General features: G+C 38.9%; 1 protein-coding gene across 1 annotated transcript in view; it reads left to right on the forward strand.

The window, feature by feature from the left end:
• Positions 1–210: 210 nt before the first annotated feature.
• mta1 (metastasis associated 1) overlaps positions 211–20290 on the forward strand; it is a 44876-nt gene continuing 24796 nt past the window's right edge. Inside the window, exons 1-4 of the mRNA XM_041971668.1 lie at positions 211–276; positions 433–551; positions 8878–8945; positions 11318–11411. Coding sequence (XP_041827602.1) covers positions 524–551; positions 8878–8945; positions 11318–11411 — 190 coding nt within the window. The 5' untranslated portion in view covers positions 211–276; positions 433–523. The remainder of the gene's footprint in view (positions 277–432; positions 552–8877; positions 8946–11317; positions 11412–20290) is intronic.

Here is a 20290-nt window from a genome sequence, read left to right on the forward strand (position 1 = left end):
ATAGAAGATAAACGTTGATTGCGCTAGTTATTTTGATAGCAATCACATTATTTTAGCTTTTAATAACACTGGCTAATTTCCTCAGAAAACAGTCAATTTTTCTCAATTTAAAACTTTTGAAAAAACAAATAATTAACCAACAAACCAAGAAACCTGAACTAACTTAATTAATTAGAGGAAGTTTGGTTTTGGACGTGCCAGTGACGTAACGTGCTGTTACGTTATATGTTTGCAAATAATGGCGTCGTTCCATTTTAAAACTGCTAACACTTAAAGGTAATACAATTTGCCGTATTAAAGTGGCATTTTTTACGTTGCTTGCCCCTATATACCACTGCCTAAGTTGGGGTTTAGAAAAAGGCGAACTGTCTCTTTAAGGTCTCTCGTCCAGTCTGTTTCGTATTGATCAATCCACCATTTTCCAACACACAGCGGCGGCAGTGCTAACACAGCTTCGGCAGCGCGCGAGAGAGAAGAGAGCCACCCCTCTACCTGGAGAGGAAGCCAGGGACCGGGGGCAGCCATGGCAGCGAACATGTACCGGGTTGGAGGTAAGGTTGGGGTATTACATTTTAGAGCCTTCCCGTAATTTTTATGGCGGACTCGCCATGATTCACGTCGACTCTTTTATGTATTTTCAGAGCGTGGTCCGTCTTTCCTTCCCCTCTTTTATTTCACTAAAGCTCAAAGAGCCTTGTTCCTCACAGATGATGATGATGACTGTGAAGAAGAGGTGATGAAGAGTAGTGATTCACGTAAAAAAATCGCTCTCAGATTTCCTCTTTTCTTTTGTCTGTTTTTATTGCAAGTCAACATAAACCCCAACAACTATTTAAGTGTAATAATGCTCCTAAAGTACTATGCATTGCGTTTACATATATGCAAGGTAACACAGCGAACGTACTCTTAAAGTTTTACGTGCCATTCAAGTATTGTTCTGTACTCGCTCACATAAGTAACATAATGAGCACTTCACTGACCTGCAGAAACCGCTTAAGACTGACAAAGCATCAGGGAGTACATGCAAGAGGCAACTGGGGCAAAAGTTAAATTTTACACTTGCTTACAAGAACTAAAAATTATGAAACTACAATGGAGAAATAAATATCTCAGGAATCTTAAAGGGCCTTTCACCCACCTGCAATCAGATTATATTCCCCTTTTTTGCACAGGCAACTACTCTTAATACCTAATTAGGAATCCTGAATCTCCCTCCCACTTATTTTCTGCTGATGTTGCTCTGATTTACATCCTGTAGGTACTGTGTAAAATAGTAACTTGTTAGTTGGTGTTGTTGTACCATAACTTAAATATAATAGTAATGCTGGTTCCCTATATCACTAAATATATGAAGTACATGGATGCAGTGAAAAATTACATCAAATTGAGCTTGCAAAATGTGTCACCACAGGAAGGTGTGCTATTACTATGGACTTACAGGACAATTCCTTTATCCATTTATCTATTTAGGGCATACGTTTTCTTGTAGTGGCTTACTAACCTAATTGGATACATTTACTTGTGATGATTGATAATTGTCTTGTAGACCAGTACTGCGATGACCCCTTCTTGGCATGGGCACATGCGTCAAAAATAGCTCCCTAGTGAACGTCATAGCCCTTTTTGTTTAGTCAAATTAAACAAAGCTTACCAGAGTGAGAAAAGGATTATGTTCAGAGCAGGGTAGAAAGTTAACACTTCACCAGCCAAATGTATCTTAATTTGGTGCATCTCTTCATGCTGTCAGCCTTTTACAAAATTCTTACCTCCTAGGCTCATGTATATTTTTTGTAAATTTACAGTAAGAATGTGCAGTTTTTACTTTATTGATTTACGTGCATTCTGGTCCATGTTTTGTTGCACTGCTCTTTTGCAAATGAAATGTAATCAACACGAAAAAGAACTGAACTCTTCAGACTTATAAGTTCTTCCTTTAGATTATTTTTTTTTGTTGGAAGTCTTAAAACAGTACAAGAAGTTTTAATTTGCCCACATTCATTGGAAACCACAAAGCATAAAAATTCTGTTACTGAATTAACTTACTTGCATAGTCAAAATGATAATTAAGATTAAAAGGAGGGGGGCCGGTTTAGGTGTAGAGTGAAACTCATAAGCTTCTCTGGAGACCTTTTCAGCTCAGGATCAGAACAAAGCAGGGCCCTCGAGGAGATGGCTGCAACTTTGCAAGACAAAGCAGGACCATCTTGGGAAGGCAGCTACTTCCTTTGAATGAGCAGTGGACAAAAGCTGGATCCTTAGTCTTGATGTCTTTGTTTTTACCTTGTAGGCCACAAGCCACTCATCCGGAGCTTGTGCCACATTTTCCTGGTGATTTCTTCATATGCAAGAAAATGTTGGTGACTAATTACAAGCTTGCACATCATGTGTTTCATTAATGGTGGCACAAGTATATAAAGTAATCCAGAGTTTTTGTTTAAAAAGCAAGTTTAAAATAGTTGCATAGACTTACTGCAAATGTATTACTCAGATGAAAATGATTTTTATAGCTGATACACTGTGATTTTGATATAAATTATAAAATACAATATTTTTTTAGTGCAGAAAATGATTGGCCGAGACTGCATTTTTAGCAGGAATTGATCCAGATTCAGCTTTTCACCTGAGAGACCCTGTGTTGTTATTATCCTACCCAATCCTATCCACTTTATTTATATAGCACATTATAAAAACACATAGTTGTCATTGTGCTGTACATATAGAACATAATTTTTGAGCGCATAGAGACATAAAGACATTCCACAAACAGCCAGAAATTTTGCCCTAGAAGAGACATTGAAAGACTTTAAAACAAAATATACTAATATGTCAGAAGTATACTAAAGAAATATAAAACCTGAAATGCATTAAAAGAAATTAAAAGATGAAAATGTGCTAAAAGACTTAAACAAATTAAGATACATTATTATTACAATGATATATTTGTAATAAAACCCTATCTGTTGCGAAAACGAGAATGGACAATTTTATTTTATTATATTTTTAAATAAATCTTTGAGTTTAAGTTGGTTTGAACTTGGCCTGACCTTACCAGATTTATTAGATAAATGGAAACTTTTAGACTTTTCAGTGCATTGTTGCTTCTTTGTGTTTCCCCCAGTATTACTGTGCTTCCCTGCAGCAGATATGCACTAACACAAAGAAATCCTCATTTGATTACGCTGCTATTTCATGTTTATTTTATCAGGAAAATCCCATTAACCTAAAACAAAGCCAACTTTACAGACTAAAACCTGAAAATTGGCATCAGATACGTTTTCTGTGGTATCTTGAGTCCAAAAGGACAAAAGTGGTTTTTATCCCCAATCACCTGCATTGGGCAGTTGGAGTCGATTTCTTAACCCTTGTTCCCAGCTGCAGCATTTTCTGCTCTTTGTTGCACGCTTTAGAAGTGTCCCAAAAACATTGCAGCGCCCCCCTCCGAGTGTGTTTTTTTAGACAGAAGCTGCATTAGAGCATCCAAACAAGATGACACATCAATGCAGACTCCTGATTGAGGACCATCAGAATATGTCATGCTGCAGCTGAAATACAACTATTGGTGGAAATGAGAAGCCAGGCTATCCCTGACATTAAGAATGATTGGTGCATGTAAAAGATGTTTCAGTCTTCATATGGCCATCATACTACATACTTTTAAACAAATATTTTCAAATATTGCCATTGAGTCTGTAGGTCCATGGCAGCTTGTGTTCAGACAGCTCTAAATATGTTATTGTGTTTACCAACTTAAAAAGTGACAAACGTTGATGTCAGTGGGCATTTCTTGTAGCCACTCAGGATTTTCTCCATGCTGCCAGTTATGATTCATCAAGTGCTTGAAGTTGTTGCAATATTTACCAGTTTACAAACTGAGTGACTGTCAAACTTTGACAGTGCTCATACTTCGCTTGGCTTATAGCTGCTGTTAATATCCCACGCCTGCAGTCGTCTCTCACTGATCTTTTGGGTGTACATGCAAAAGTAAAATCTTAGGCTTCTTTGTGGCCTTTCCTGCCAAGTTCAGGATGTCTAGTTGGAAAGATGCTTGACAGCAATTACATCCACTCAACAAAGTGTCCCCATCATTTTATTTCAGAGGCTAAACAGCACATATGTCTGTGACAGTAAACAGTATTTGCCAAGAGCAACGTGCCTTCATCTTAACAGGATCACACATTTTTGGAATGTCAGATCTGGATATTTATGCTAATTTAAAATAAATGTTGGAGTTTTTTTCTGTTAATGCTGCATTGGTTTGTTGGTTAATTACCGCATTTTGCAAACACATGAAGCAGTTAATCTTGAGGCATACAGAAGCACAAAAATGAAGAGTGTTTCACAAATATTTGCTTAAATATAATTTATGTGAACCAAATTTGTTCATGTCTTGATGATATGTGATAGTTGTAGAAGAAATAAGGAGAGGATGGGAGAGGCGTAATTCTATTTATTGTGCCCACAGAAGATGTTGGTGGGAAGATGCAGTGATCAGTATATTTTCCATATAGTGTGAAATGTGTGCAGTTGTTTCTTTGTTTATCAGGCCTTTACAGATAATGTGGGTGTTGTCAAAGTACGAAAAAAAGGTGTGAGTTTGGTTTCAGAATATTCAGTTACCTGCTATTACCATAGAAACCTCCCTTCATATTATGACAGTCTGTGGCATAGTCTCATCCATGGTTGTTGCTCACGACAACAGACACACATCCCAGCGTGAGTGTGTGAGCAAGCATTGGATGGGGTGTGGGATGTGGAGGGGGTATGTGTGCATGGAGAGCCGTGGGCGAATGTTCATGCTCTTCGTTTCCTGCTTCTCACTCCATCCCTAGCTCAAGCCCAGCCCTTTTCATTACATCTGTGGTTTACCTAATGTTCTTGATAGCATAAGGATGTGTTTGGAGCTGCATCCCTTCATCATATTTGTAGAATTTAAACCATGTTGTCATTTGCTTACTGGCTGGGCTTTCCTGTGCTTCGATTGCTACCTTTATTTCACAGAGTGCTTTTTGACGCTTTGCTACAGATTCATTGAATATTTGTGTTGTAGCGAGGATGTGGACAGCTTTTGTAATTGGACCAATTGGCAGAAACTGGGTTCTTTTGTCCCACGTATGCAAGGCTGCCTCCAAAGGATATGCAGACAGGCCCAGAGTGATTGCTTAAACTTTTGATCAATCTTCTTAACACCTTGTTGATTAATAATTTTGAATATAGAATATAATGTAAGTATTTCATGACCACTACAATGGGATCAGTGGCACAAATGTGCAGCAGAGAAATGTAAACATAAAGTTAGAACAGCATAACTGTGTTCTCATCAGATGGTGCATAATTCAGATCAGAATTATAATTCATCTTTAGGTGACTTCTGGGTATTTACAGAAGCAACACTATAAATTTGTAATGTTGAGGCAAAAAGAAGTATGTTATTGTCCTTATTTGACATTTGCACTTCAGGTGTTTTTTTTTTTTTAAGAAGTTGCAGGTGGCAAGCACTGTTGTAAGCGCTGCATCTAAATACTGTGCTAACAGCAGTGTTGGGGCTTCTGAATAAAACTGATGTGAACAGTTTTATTTGCAACTCTGTGAAACTAACCTAAGTATACATGAAAATCTCTTTGAATAAAGTGCATTGTCAGTTATTTCATTGTTGGATTGGTTTGTGTTTCCAGTGAGTTATCCCATTTTTCACATCTCAAAAAAGGTTAACTTTTTTTTTTTTATCAGTTATGTGATATTTTTCCTCTTCCATTATTGCATCTCTTGTCTGTCTCTCTCTCTCTGCTCTGGTTTGGATCAGCTCAGCAGACTCTTTTTTGGGGGGGCTCAGGAACATGCCTTGATTGGCTCACACAGATTTTGACTGCACTGTGACATCATTACCGCCGGAGATTGCTGATTGGCTTATGCTAAGAGTGGGGGATGGAGAGCAGGGTGGTTACATGCGGGTTGAGGCGGCAGGAGGGCTGATGGGAAACGCAGAGACTGAGTGATGCTGCTCAGTGCCTACAGGCCCTCTCTCCCTCTCTGTTGCTCTCATTTTGAGTTCCTCTCCAGCCTGCTCTCTACCAGGCCTCACCTCCTCACATGGTGGAAACTCCAACACTCAAACAGCCCGCTCTCGACAGTCACTTAACATTTTCTTCCGCATTTGCTTTTTCCCACATGAAGTGAGAGTAGGGGAGTTATGTTGATCTTAAAAGTGATTTCATTATTAGTAATTAGTAACTTGTCTTTTTTCTGTTATCAGTTATCAAGCTGTGTCCAATGTCCCTCTACTTTATGTGTGGGTGGACAATGCTGGCGATCCCCACCTCATCAAAGTAAATACTCAAAAGGCGATCCTTCTTCACCCTTAAATGGTCATAATACACTTTGTCTCATGGCTAATGGATCCCTAAGACCAGAAACCATGTTTAACAGCACTGTTTTTTCTCTCTTGGTGTACTTAGACTTATCTCTATCTTAGAGGATCAAACATCATTTGCTGGGCTCTTTAAAACATTTCTGTTTTACCTTAATTATGTATAAAGTAATGGGACCTGCTGTATATTGTAAGTGCTGAATTAAGTTGATGACTTCATTAGAAGTTAATTAGCTTGCAGTTTAATTAGGCCAAACATCAAGATTCTTACATCTGAATATTTATGTTTTATACAATGAAAGGCTTTTAATTTTTTAACTGTTCTGAGGCATTGTGACAAACTTTTATTCTTCCTTTTTTTCTTTTTTTTTTATCAGTTAAAGTATAAAGTCTGAATCCAATTCCTTTTTTTGTCTGGAAACTAGCAAGCTTAGGTGTCTTGTGTTCATTTTCTGACTCATTGGTGCACAGTTTCAACTTGGCCTATTTTACATTCAGAAGCAGGAGGAAGATGTCAAAGTGACAGCGGGTCGTAGAACAAGTTGTTGCAGGGTGAAGGGTGACAGACACGACGTGATGATTTGTGGATGTGTGGATAGAGAGAGGAATACTGACGACTGACTTTCACTTGTAATCTTGATGCTGTTTGTTGTTAAAATGCTGCTCTGGTTGCAAACAGAAACAGTAAATAAGAAACTACCTTCCTTCTTGCTGTTGGAATCTTCCCAGAGGAATGCAGTGTGTGAGCATACAGTGTTTTTGTTGATTCATATTGTAACATGTGAATTATGCTGTCATTTGCAAAATAGAAGATGCAACGCAGTTCAAGAAGTACAGCTAAAATGCAAAGGTGTAGTAGGGGACTATAATTGAAGCTTGAAGCTAATACTTTGTGGCCTTCCTTCCCTTTATCCCATTGACCTCCACCTCAAAGGGATCCCAGTTACACAAATGATCTGTTCCATGACAAGGCAGTTTCCTGGAATTAACTTGTTTTAAGCTCCAGAAAGAGGAATTTCTTTCTGAACAACTTTTAAGAGCTATACTATATTGCCCCCAAGTAATGGTGGGACCCATTCCAGCTTAAATCATACTTATGTGGTTGTTGTCCTAATTGCAAACATAATATTTGATAACATAAAATTATTATTGTTAAAAGATGAACATGGGTTTCCGTCCATTTGGCCATAAAATAACAGAAAAGACATCAGGCCAAAGAGTTTGACACAACTGAAAAAGTGGTTTGGACCAAGATTAATGTCTTCAGTGGAAAAATGTAAAGTCAGTAATGATTTAATTGTTTAAAGTTTTAAAGATATCAAACATCTTTGGGTCTTAATAAGAAGATTTTCTTTCTTTGGCTCCAGTTAATTACGAAATATTTATTCAACATCTTAATAACTTTCTCTGAACGACTAGTCAATTAGTGAAGAATATTCTGCATCCCTGTCCTAAACCCAAATTTGGATGGACCAATTAGAATTATGCTTAAATAAATTAAGATTTCACAACCTTGAAAATATTAATTGACAGATTTTTCTGTTTTCTTTTAGCACAGTTGTCTTATTCCAGCATATTTTTATTTAAGAGCAGTGGTTACATACTAAAAAAAACCCACATGCGCACACAGAAGAGTTATGAATGTTTACTTTAACAGGAATTGTATGTGGATCTCTCTTTGATTTTGGCTGTAAGGTTATTTTAGACGTCAGTTCATATCCTGAGTGCGCTAACTTGATGGGTGCATGCCTGAACCAGTTTTTGTTAGATGTTGTAAAAGACAGGAAATGAAGGCAAAAATCTTATACTGGTGGTTATACTTTGGTTATACTGGTGGAATTTCAGTCCAGATTTAGGGTGACGAGAGGAAAGCTTCACCACCAGGCAACTTACCAAGTGTGGGGTATAATCTGACAGCATTTAGCCAAAACACATGCGGGGCTAAGACCAGGCACCCTACCAAGACCGGGGCTTGTGGGGACATCCTGGTGAGAGCTAAGCCTCCAATGGGCCTGGAGTGGTGCCAGGAGCCACACAGGCACACACACATGGTAAAACTTGTGCAGTCTCTTTCTTCACACCCACACAAATGCAGACACACTGTGCATGCAAACGCCACCACACAGGGAGAGAATGAATGGAGCAATAAGACAAAGAAAGCATGAGGGCTGAGAAAATGCAGGGTTTGCAAACTGAATGGGAGGTTTGGAGAGCCAGATTTGTTACGTGTGTGAGTGTGCATTAACGCGTCAACATCTCTTTCAGTCAGACTTCCCAATGACAATAGGATCTGCTGTGTATTAAATGAGCCCAATCAAGTTAAACCAACATCTTGTATATTTGTTTGTTGCACTTTCCTGTTGGAACATTAAGCTGTCATGATGTCTAAAGGAGATGGTTTGTATATTTGCATGAACCTACTGTGTTGTTGGAAATTTCTTACGTTTTTTTTTTTAACTTTCTATTCTCCTCTGTTTCTCTTTTTGTTCTTCCCTCTTGCTGTTCCTCTGCAGATTATGTTTATTTTGAGAACTCATCCAGTAACCCACTGCTGATCCGGAGGATAGAGGAGTTGAACAAGGTGAGTGGGTGTCTAAGGTTGAATTTCTACACCGTTTTACATCAGATGTTCTTGCTTTTTTCTCCCATGTGCCAAACTTGGAGTCCCTCTTTTTTTCCACTTTTAACAGCCTTGTAAAAAACTAAAGAATATCAGCAATATGAGCTACAGTAGCTTATCTTTTGGATCAAACAACATGAGCCCACATGGGAAATGGGAACATCCCACGAGAGCTACAGTGGTGGAGATGCTAGAACCCAACCAGCTACAAACTCTCTTACTGGATGGGATTGTAAAATACTAAAACTTTATTACAATGTTTATCTTTTCAGTTTAACAGGTCATGTTTTATGGTGTATTAGAATAAACATATTGCCAAAATATATGCAGATAGTCTAGCTTCAGTTTTGTTCAACAATTCCAGTGTTCCAGTTTCTCAAATGTAGTGATGTGCTGAATTTCTTGTTTCATCTGACCATAAATGGAGCGTCATCAGGCTTCGGACTGATGTGATCCTGTCCTTTACAGTGTTGTAACACTTATGTTTTCAATATTTCACTTAATAATTACTTCGTAACTAATAACAGACTTTAAATTCAAAGATAAAATGAAGTAATCTTTTGTGACTTTTTTGATTATGAATGTTTTTTGCTTAAGATAGAAGTGACGTTGTATTTTGTCTCCCACTATAAAAGCTGGGAGGGATGGATGTACTTTATTGATCTCCACTTGGGAGTTGCAATAACTTTTCTACAAGCAGATGATGAAAATAATAAATTACCAATTAGGACTTAAACTCTTGATATGCTAATAACTTACCATTTTGAAGCTGTTGTGTAAAATAAGATTGATTGTTAAATGCTGTGTGGTTCTAAAAGTTTAATCTCTTTCACGCTAAAGTCAGTAAAACAATACTGCTGAAAGACTGTGTAAAGTTTAGACTCATATTTTGTACTGTACTCAGTCATAGAAGAAGAAAAAAATCTTTGTTAACTGGCCGCAGTTCACAGCTCTCTGTCTTCTAATCCAGCCTGTGCTGGATAATATGGAGAGTGTTTAATGTGACTGACACAGATCTCAGAGTCGGCGTTCTACTCTGCCTGTCACTGTCAGTCTCTGTGCTCCTCTGGGATGTTTGGGTTTCTCCTCATGGTTTGAGATGCAGGTTTAGGAAGTATAGAGGTGCAAGGGGGGAAATTTTGACAGCTTCCAAAAAAAAACCAAAAAAAAAAAAAACCCAAACAAACAAAAAATCCCAGAAATGTATTAGCTGAGTCTGCAAGTGTAAGAGTCATTTAACTCAAGGATGTTGGTATGAAGTTAAAAATCTTTGTTTCCTGATTTTAAAAAATTTAAACAGACTAAATGTTCATATAAGTCTTGGACCAGTCCAGACTAAAGATGGACTTTTTGCTAAAAGAAGCGGTACTAGAAAAGTTGTCATGTAAGACAATCCTCATAAAATAATGATTTAATTGAGGTCCAGTCTGACTACTAGGGATTTACTTATAACCCCCTATAATTTTCCTGCCTGATCTACTTGAGGCTTTACAGTTGCTTTCTTATCATCTTGCTTCATCTTCTGCTTCGGTTTGGCTGCAGACCAAGTGTTGGCTTGCAAGTAACTTGAATGCACATATAAATATTAATGAATTTAAACTGTCAGTTCTGGTGTACTTTGTTTGATTGCTTTTTAGTTTAACTGTATTAGTTTGGTCTTAATGTAGTTAGGATTTGTTGATTCCGATCAAGCCTTAAAGATAAAATAAAAAGCTTATTTAGTTTTTCCTGTGCACCAAATCTCTTTGCCCTTTTTTCTCATTCTGCTTCATTTCTCTGTTGAACAATAAATGTTTAATTTTATTTTTGACATATAGATGTAATGATCCAGTTACCCTGTAGTCTTTTTTTTATGTGAAACAGAAAGTTTGTTAGTAATTAATTGCTTAAAAATACAAAGCAGAGAAATTGAAATATTCTTGACTCGTATGATTCTTGAAATTTCCTTAACTACTGTTGCAAGCAGATGTGGGTTAGTGATGAGTAGTACTTAAAGCAACAGGTTTAACATCTCATACGTATTGTAGGTATTCAGTATATTTTATGTGGACTGTTTTCTTTTTTCAGGTATAAGTATAAAGTTTATGATACATAACACAAATGCAGTAGGGTGAAACAAAAGTTACTGGTTTACATCTTGTTCTGATTGCTGCCACATGGTTGCTTTAACCCTCACTTTGTTTTCAGGCAACGTTTCTTTAATTACCAAAAAAAAAGAAGAAGAAGAATAGCTTTTTTTTTTTCCATTTGTGTGTGTACACCCTGCATGTGTTAGGGCTTTGTGTGCGGCACAACTTGTTGCCGTGGTAACGCCAATTTGTCTCTGTTTACAGACAGCCAATGGGAACGTGGAGGCCAAAGTGGTGTGTTTTTACCGGCGGAGGGACATCTCCAGCACACTCATCGCTCTGGCAGACAAACACGCAAGTGAGTAACCGATAACTGCCTTCATACATTAGGCATCAGAAAACATGTCAGCCTTTGCATAAAACTGTTCTTTATTGCAAAGCTGTTTTTCCACTGCAAAGCTTGCAGTGCCTTTATGTCAAATCCAGCAAGATCCCCTATAGCTGAAATATACAACGCTGCTTGTTATGTACCTTGATTGTAGGGCTTGTTTACAGATTTATCAAGAAGTGGTACTAATTTAAACTGATTTTACTGAGCTGGTTCAGACTCCTGCCTCATCTCTGATAGACTTGTTAGCAGACAACATTCGATCTACTGTGATTTTCAATGTAAAAAACATTTTTGTGTGTGTCGGTGCTCTGTTGAGAGTGTTGGTGTGTAGCCTTCACTTAAATGTGACACTGTCCTCCAAATCTCCAAGCAAGCTCTGCAATATCTGTTTCAGCTGGGAGACTTGTGAGTAGTCTCAACCTCATGCTGAGTTGTGTTTTTTTTGATATTGGGTCGAGGTTGTTTCTCAGAGAGCAAGGCTGTCAAACAGGGATTTAAAAGAGGTGAGGGGAAATGCAAAAGAAATATTTGTTAAAGGTCCCATATTATACACTTTATTCCCAATCTGAGACCATTCATTAATATCTAAATGAAATATTTCCGCCATGGTATGGACAAATCGACCCTCAGTTTGAGTGCAGCGGCTTCTCTTCACCTCCCTCTTTTTAGCAGCTTCAGAAATGTGCCGTTTATGGTGGGCGGAACCCTGGTGGAGCAGCTCAGCTGTTGGCTCCGCCCATCGCATCGCCCGTCATGAGGTGATTGACAGGTTAGGCCTTAGCGGTTACTAGACGCTGATTACAGCGTAGTGAAGGATAAACAAACGCCGGAACACCGGAACCCATTCCTGAAGCCCCCATTACCGACCCAAACCGTGACGCACGGAGAACACAGCTAGCTACGCTCATCAATCTGATGCACAATGGCACCGGATACAAACAGTAGAAACAGTGACTTGGCTACATTTACAACAGTGCTAATATATTTTCAAGCTATCAGACTAATAAGGCCGAAACGATAAAATAACTGCCAGCTCTTACCTCTCCAGCTGTGTCACGGACAGTTGGTATTGAACCTGGCTTCAGCTTCAAACGGTTGGCGAAGCCTGCTTTCCATGCACCCATGTTGTGGAAACAGTCCTCTTTGAAATGCTGGCCACAGACATGCAAAACCTTTGGAAGTTTTCCGGGTACATTTCCTCCAAAAATAAAATTAATCCACTCAGTCCTCGTGGGTTCAGTGGATGGAAGTAAAAAAACGTTTTCGTGTTCATTTATGCAGCCACAAACAGAACAGTGCTTCTGTCGCTTAGCCATGTCCGCTAACGAGGGTTGCCGAAAAGGAAAAACACTGGGCGCTAGGTGATTTTTAGAGGGCGGGCTTTGAGAGCCGGTAAGCGGGTCCATCGCTCTGTGGGGAGTGGTTATTGTCCCTTATGACGTCTTAACGTACAGGCTTTCAAACTCGCTCAATTCAGCGCTTACTTCCCTAGAGGTGGAGCAGGGGGGAGAGAGAGCGCCTGAAAGAGTTTCACACTTACGGGTCTCCTACACATGCGGGGGGACCAGTATGACTGTTCCAAAACCATTAAAAAGTGAATTTTGCATAATATGGGACCTTTAAAGACTGAATCACAGTTAAAGTCCAGAGCTGTTCAGGCTGTTGGGTCTCCTCCCAGGTGGTCCATTGGAAACGCTGCCTTCAGAGAAGTGCTCCAGAGTGCCTGAATAAAACAAAGAAAAACACCATTTATTTCAACTTTACATTGTAAAGCCACTCACAAAATAAAGGTGCATCTCAAACCCACCAATAAAAACTTTTTTAGTTTGAGCATAGTATTTATTTAAGGGCAGCATTCCCTCTAGTGGTGCTGTCTTACAGACAGCAGAAACACTGCCATCCTTAAGCATAGTTTAGCACACTAACTGCTAGAATTTGACTGGGTGTGGCAGACTAAATGTTGGCTCTTGGGGTGTGAAAGTGTAAATATGCCTGCATAAGCCTGAGAAACTACCAAGTGACCCGTTCGAATGAGCGCAGATATAAGTATGACTCTAAACCACAGAGTCCGCAGAGACCTTCGGGCGCATCCATGACAGAACAGGATTGTTTCTTCTGTTGGACCACACAGCATCAGCAAGTTAGTCGATGTGTGTATGCACATGTGTGTTTGTCCCTTTAAGACAATGTGCAATGCATTCAGGCTCTGCTACTTCATTAACAGAGCAATTTATGCAGGTTTTCTTTTTGCTGTTTTCATTTTCAGGGTGCAGACTTTTGACAAAGGTCCTTTGAATGAATAGATGAAGAAATTTATTCTTTTTTTTATATGCATCTTCCGTATGCTTGGTGAGGAAATGTGAACGTCTAATTAGTAATCACAGTTGTATTGCTGATGAAAAATAAATGTATAGAATATTTTTAACTACTCGCACATGATGTGATGGAAGATGTTGTATCCTGGTGTGGAGTGATATTTGTATGAATTCTTTCTATATCTATATATATCTTGGCTTTTACTAAGCTGCGCCAGGGACAGTTCGGTGAACTGGTGTTCAGACATTTGTATTATATAGGTTGGAGTAGAAATTAATGTCAAGAATTTCTCTGCACCACATGGGTGTGGGTAAAATCTTGCCAGCATTTCTTTAGCTGCAGGCTCATTTTCTCTGACCATATGTATGCTTATGTGAGTGTGTGCACTTATATACATAATGAGTTGTTAGCTCTAGGCACTGTCAAAGCACTTGCTGGAGGGGCACATTTTATTCACTTTGGTTACAGATCAGTGGGGAATGGTTGTGGTGTGTGCGCACATAAACCAGCGTCTCTTCATGTGTGTCTGCTGTGAGTCATTGATCAAATATTTTGCTTGCAGAGGTTCGGAGCACTCCCTTAAAGAGGCCTCCAGCTCCAGTACTAGTCCCTCCCCTGGGAGTGAAGCAGGTTTCTGAGTGGTCAACCTCTGTGGCAGACTTGGCATTTTACATTTCTCTGGCCCCTCCTCTCACACACTTGAATTTGCCATGACTCAAATCTTTTCCTTCTTTTGAGATGTGGATTCTTCCTCCCAACAAAAGATGTTCTTAGTGAAATGATATACAGAATTAGCAGCAGTTAAAAGAGTTATGGGGACGATCCAGTTATAGCTACAGGATTCTCAGGGCCATAAACCTATTAACCGTTTTCACTTTCATTCAACTTCTGCAGAATGTAATAAAGACATTCACAGAACACGAGTCTCAATCTGGAAACAGCCTACTTTAGCATTTATACAGCTACTCTTTATTTGACATGCATGTGCTATATGCTGCATGTGACCAAATCAGTCACTGAATGGCTGAATTTGTCTCACTGAATCTCATGCTGCACAGCAGCCATATCGGCAGTAATGAGTTAAGGAATTATCGTAGTCTTTCCTCAACATAGTTGTTGACATTTAACTTTGTTTTGTTGTAGTAAATGTATAGAAAAGGTCTCTTTGCCAAAAGGAGATGGTAACTTTACATCAAAATTATGTGTTGCATTTGTTGCTTGAAAACACACACAAAAATGTTAAAATTTAAACAGCCACTCAAGATCTAGACTGAGAAATTAAGTTATGACAGGAAATCACACATGGCAGCAGACACTGCAGCAGCATGATTAAGGCTGGCAATGGCATCCATTTGGTATGCTATTTAAATGGTGGCGCAGTTAGTAGTCTGAAAGAACGTGTTATGGAAATGCACTGTTTTATAATTCATGCAAGAAATCAATTTAAACATTTACCTGACCAAAAAATAACTTACCCAACATTACAGCTGGGATATGTGGTCAAATTATTCAAACTCAGTTGGTAGTAGATCATTTTGGTCCTTTAGGTTGCAGGATTAGGCCTCTATGGATCAGGGATGTTCTGGACACCTTATTTGACTGGGAGCAGGAAGTCATTGAAAGTTGGCTCAAAGGCATTAGCATTTTTTTCATATTTTTTTCAGGCCAATCCTGAGATGTTTTGCTGTTTGGGTTGAGGTTTGATCTGCAGCAGTGTAGCTGAGTGTCCAGGACCACTTGTTCCCTGCAGAACATTCTCTTTTATGCAATAATCAATATTTTTTCACCTCACCTGTTGTGAATGATCAGATGTGATTCCAGTAATTATTTAGTATTGCAGAAAGCTTTGAGAAACATTGCCAAAAATACACCTTATTGATAAAAAAAAAAGCTAATTGGATTTGAGCCCTAATCCCCCCCCACTGCCCACCAGGACCCCCGCCGCCCCCCTTCCCCCTACCCCCTCCCTTCGTCCCTACAGACACATCATAATCCCATAGGTACCTGCCCGGCATCGGATTAACCCGACCCCGATGGCATGCCCAGGGCGACCAAGCCCCCCCGAGGCCCAGGCAGGGTCTCCCAAGCCGGAGGGAGGTAGCCCTTGGTGCCCTGGCTCCGGTCAGACACACAGTCTCCCACCTAATGACCCTCCGGACCACTGACCCAGAGAAACAACCAATGCCGATGGACCCCCAAGGCCCCCCAGCCAGCCCCACCCCCGACCCCCACGGAACGACCAGGCCTCAGCACCCCTTCCCACTACGTGATGTGACTGATCAGCAGGGTCCAGGGAGACTGAGAGTTAACTGATTGTGTTTAATGGATGCCGATGCAGTCTCTAGACTGATGTGATCCAACAGGAGATTTCTGTACTGGTTAATATTTAGATTGTTTTGAGACTTCCAGTTCGCTAAAATAATTTTCTTTGCTATACATAAGGCTGTGAGGACCACGTGTGCTTTGTTAGTGTCTATATTGATGTAACTTAAGTCACCCAGTAAACAAAGTTTAAGACATGCAGGAATGTTACATCTAACCCATGTTGATAAATAATCACAAACCTTATTCCAGAACTTTTGGACAGGTGCACGAAGCCATAAAGCGTGTAGGTAATCATCTGCTGTGTTACCTGTGCACTGTGTGCAGATATCTGAGTGATTAAAGCCCATCTTGAACATCCTTTGTCCTGTGTAATGCGTTCTATGGAGGACTTTGTATTGTATGAGTTGTAAATTTGGGCTGTCTGTTATATTGAAGGCATTAAGACACATTTGTAGCCAAATGGTAGATTTGGATTGATTGATAAATCTATCTCCCATTTTGAAGTAGGTAGGGAATTTGAATCATCTATTTTTAACATTAATCTGTATATTTTTTTAAAGTAATTTTGGGGTACAGAGGTCAGTCTGTTTGGTGAAGGGGGAATTTTGTGTGTATTATGGTTCTGAGTTGTTGATATTCTAAGAATCTGTTGCTATTAATCCCATATTGTGATGAGTGTATTAAAAGATCAAAGTTTCTGTTATAGATAATATGTTGAAGGTATTTAATTCCTTTGTTAATCCATTGGTTAAAATTTAGCATATTTTTGTTTAGTAGAACATCAGGATTGTTCCAGATGGGTGTGAGTTTACATGGTATTATTGAGGAGTTTTTTTTTTTTTTGAGAAATTCCCACCAGGCTGTCAGAGAAGTGCTGATGTTGACACTTTTGAAACACTTTAGCTTTTTTATACTTAAGCTGAAAAAAAGGAAGATTAGAAATTTCCAAATTGTCACAAAATGTTCAAAGGCCATCCATTTTTTTAAATGTTGGGATAAATTCAGATGGGCAAAGCAGAAGCAAGGGGGTGATCAGAGAAAAGCTGTCATCTTACGCCATGTTATCTTGTACATGTTGTATCTCAAACTGTTAATAAACAAATTCAAACTTCACATTATCCCGATAATGGAAGGGCATGAGTCCAGTTGATGTCAAGCAATCTAATCATGCATTTTTATTTGCTGAGGAGAGTGTAGCAATGTGATCTGCATGCATAATAGACTGAAGAAAAGGCAGATGCAGATTTAACTTAAATTGAATATTTTGTTATGGTAGTGAACATGAACATATTACACCAGGAACATATTTTATTACAGCCTGCCGGGGGTCTGGGGAGGGGTTTAGTTCTAGTTCTGTGTTGCCTTCAGCATGAAAAGCGTTTTGTAAAAAAAGTTTGATTTGACTTGGTGCAAAAATAATCAACAAGAGTAAATCTGTCTTAGTCCAGAAGCTATGAATAAAAATAATCCCAAACATCTGGTAGTTGATGTATAGATTTTTTTTCTTTTTTTTTTTTTTTTTGTCATTTTTAAATATAACCAACCTTGAACAATGTTTCTCTGAGGTGGTGGTGTTGTAGATGTCTGGTCTGTCTTGAGTGTAATGAGACAGAATTACACTCAGCTTGTGATGCTTAAAGCAAAACATACATTTGAAGAATTCAACAACAGCAGCTTTGTCAAGTAACCATGACCTGGTTGCTCCAAAAAAAAAAACTCCCTGACATTGTTAGGTTTGTGTTGGAGCTTTTTTCTTCCTACTAAACCATTTAATTTTAAGCACAGTGAGAAATATGCACCTACTCATGACACAGAGCTTGTGACAATGTGACTCAATGTGAACCACAGCGATGTTTGCCTCAGCTGAGCTCTAACATTAGCTTCTCACATCTTTCATTCAAAACTGATGGAATAGACTAGGATTTGTTTTACACAAATTCCCTTTTTTCTCAAGAAAAATTATATTAAATGCAGTAGCTGTGGATAATGACTCACTCTTTGGGTATTTGGCTATTTGGTATCATGGCTCTCAGTCACTCTTATTTCAGGTAAATTTTCTTTTAGTGTAAACAATCCATTAAACCACACTGTCTGAAATGAATCTCAAAGTAATGATCTTTCATTCAATCTTTCATTCTGGCTTTCAGTTAATTCTTTTTTTTTTTTTTGTTTGTTTGATTTGGGATCAAATGTCTGCATGTTAACATTATACAACCGGACCCTTTGGCTCCAACTCAAGGACACACCCACAAGAAAGTTTTGTAGTGATTGCAGACAAGAGTTGAAGTCCCATTGCATCCCTTATTCCAACAGCACAAAAAAATGTCCAGCACTTCAGTACTACCTTGTCTTATTTTCTGACTATACTCTTCTTGTTTCGAAGTCTTGTCTGGAATGTGCTGCCAATGGGGAGAAAAACAAAAGTTCACAGTGCTCTTGAGTGATGTGGAAGGACATTCAAAACCTCAGAAAAACTAAGACTCATTCTTGACTTGGCAAACATGTCTGTCTGGAGAGTTGAACCTCCAAATATAAAGATTTATTTAATACATGGAGGTAGACTTGCACAGCTTTATCTCTGTATTGATTATTTGGCAGCAGTTTGGTATGATTACAGGCAGTTTTGATTTTTGCAGGGATGGAAAAAGTCAGTCGCCTATAGGAAGGAAAAGCTATTTGTAAATAGTCCAGAAAATTGCAACACTTCACTGTAACACAGATTACACATCACATCACGCCATTGATTTTTCTATTCACATATTTAATTGGAGTCATAAGTAAACTTTAATTTTCTTTCTAACTAACAATAAATAGAAGTGAATTTTTATATAACAGTCTGCAGCTACATTAACACACTTTTAGAGGTGTAGTCAGTTTGTTAAGGCAGTAGCGGTCCACTGTGCTCTCATCACCACCTCTGCTCACCCTCAGTCCTGCCCTTCCCTCTCTCTTACCTCCCCTCTCTGTCTCTAAACCCCGTAAGGTGACCCATTCATCAATAATTGATAATTGGCTGGGACAGGTGAGATGGAGAAGCAATTTGTAGAGAGTATGGTGTGGGTGCATTTCCAAGAGATTGACTCATGGGAGAAAAGGAGGAGGACTGAGGTTGGGGAGTTGAGTTGCTACTCTGGGAGTCACAGTCAGGGGCCAACTGTAAGAGTCATCCTGCTGATGGACCACAACGTAATCCTGCTAGCGTGCTTGTGTGCAAGCGTGAATTCATAGATTTGTTCACATAGAACTAATCTCTTTCAATGGCTCTCACCTGAGAGACTCTAATCATAAGTCATGTTTACATAATTTCTGTAGCACAAAATCAAACTATGATTCAAAATGCATTTAATCTTGACTTAGTTCAGCCCGTCATCCTGGGCATGCTCAGGGCGGCGGTTGACAGTGGAGAAGAGTAAAATCCCTGTTAACAAGAAGGAAAAACTTCCTACAATTGCTATAATAGTTATTATGGCTATATAGTTATTCAAGAAATTCGCATTTTCTCTAATGGTGGCAGTCTGGGTTAGCTGTTAGTGTATTAATATTTACCATTATGTCATCTTGTTAATGTGTGCATGTTCTTTGCCTTTTATTTATTTATTTTTTATAAATGTGCATTGGTAATCGTCAAACTTGGATTGTGTATAGCTGAAGTTCAGAGCAGAGTTTGAAGTCGTATAGATGAGTAGTTGTCATGTTTTGGACAAAGAAATGTTTTCTCTTATACTTTCCCAATAGCAATTAATGATGTGTGTGGCATTTAGGGAATGTCAGTAACTTGTAGTGATGTAACCCACCACTACAAATAAATCTATCACTGTAGAGAACTGTGGGCGCAATTATGAGAATGGTTCTTCCATACCAGACTCTGGTGTGGAATACACATTCACATTAAATACATTTAATTTCTAGAGCACTTGACATAATACTCAGACGCTCTAAATAAATCCGGTAGTAAAAGCAAAAAGTTAAGATTAAGTAAATGACAAGTTTTTAAAAAATAAAAGCACTGTGCAGTGTCTGATTGGAGGTGGCAGAGAGTTCCAGAGAGAGGGGGCTGCGATGGAGAAGGCTTTGTTTGTCCGGGTTCTGTACTTGGTCCTGACAGAAGAACGGAGGACTGGAGGCAGTGGGGATGGAGTGTAGGGATAGATGAGGTCAGTAAGGTTATGAAGGGCTTTGAAAATGAGGAGAACTTAAAATGGATG

This window comes from Melanotaenia boesemani, chromosome 20 (genome assembly GCF_017639745.1).
Source record: "Melanotaenia boesemani isolate fMelBoe1 chromosome 20, fMelBoe1.pri, whole genome shotgun sequence".
Taxonomy (NCBI): domain Eukaryota; kingdom Metazoa; phylum Chordata; class Actinopteri; order Atheriniformes; family Melanotaeniidae; genus Melanotaenia; species Melanotaenia boesemani.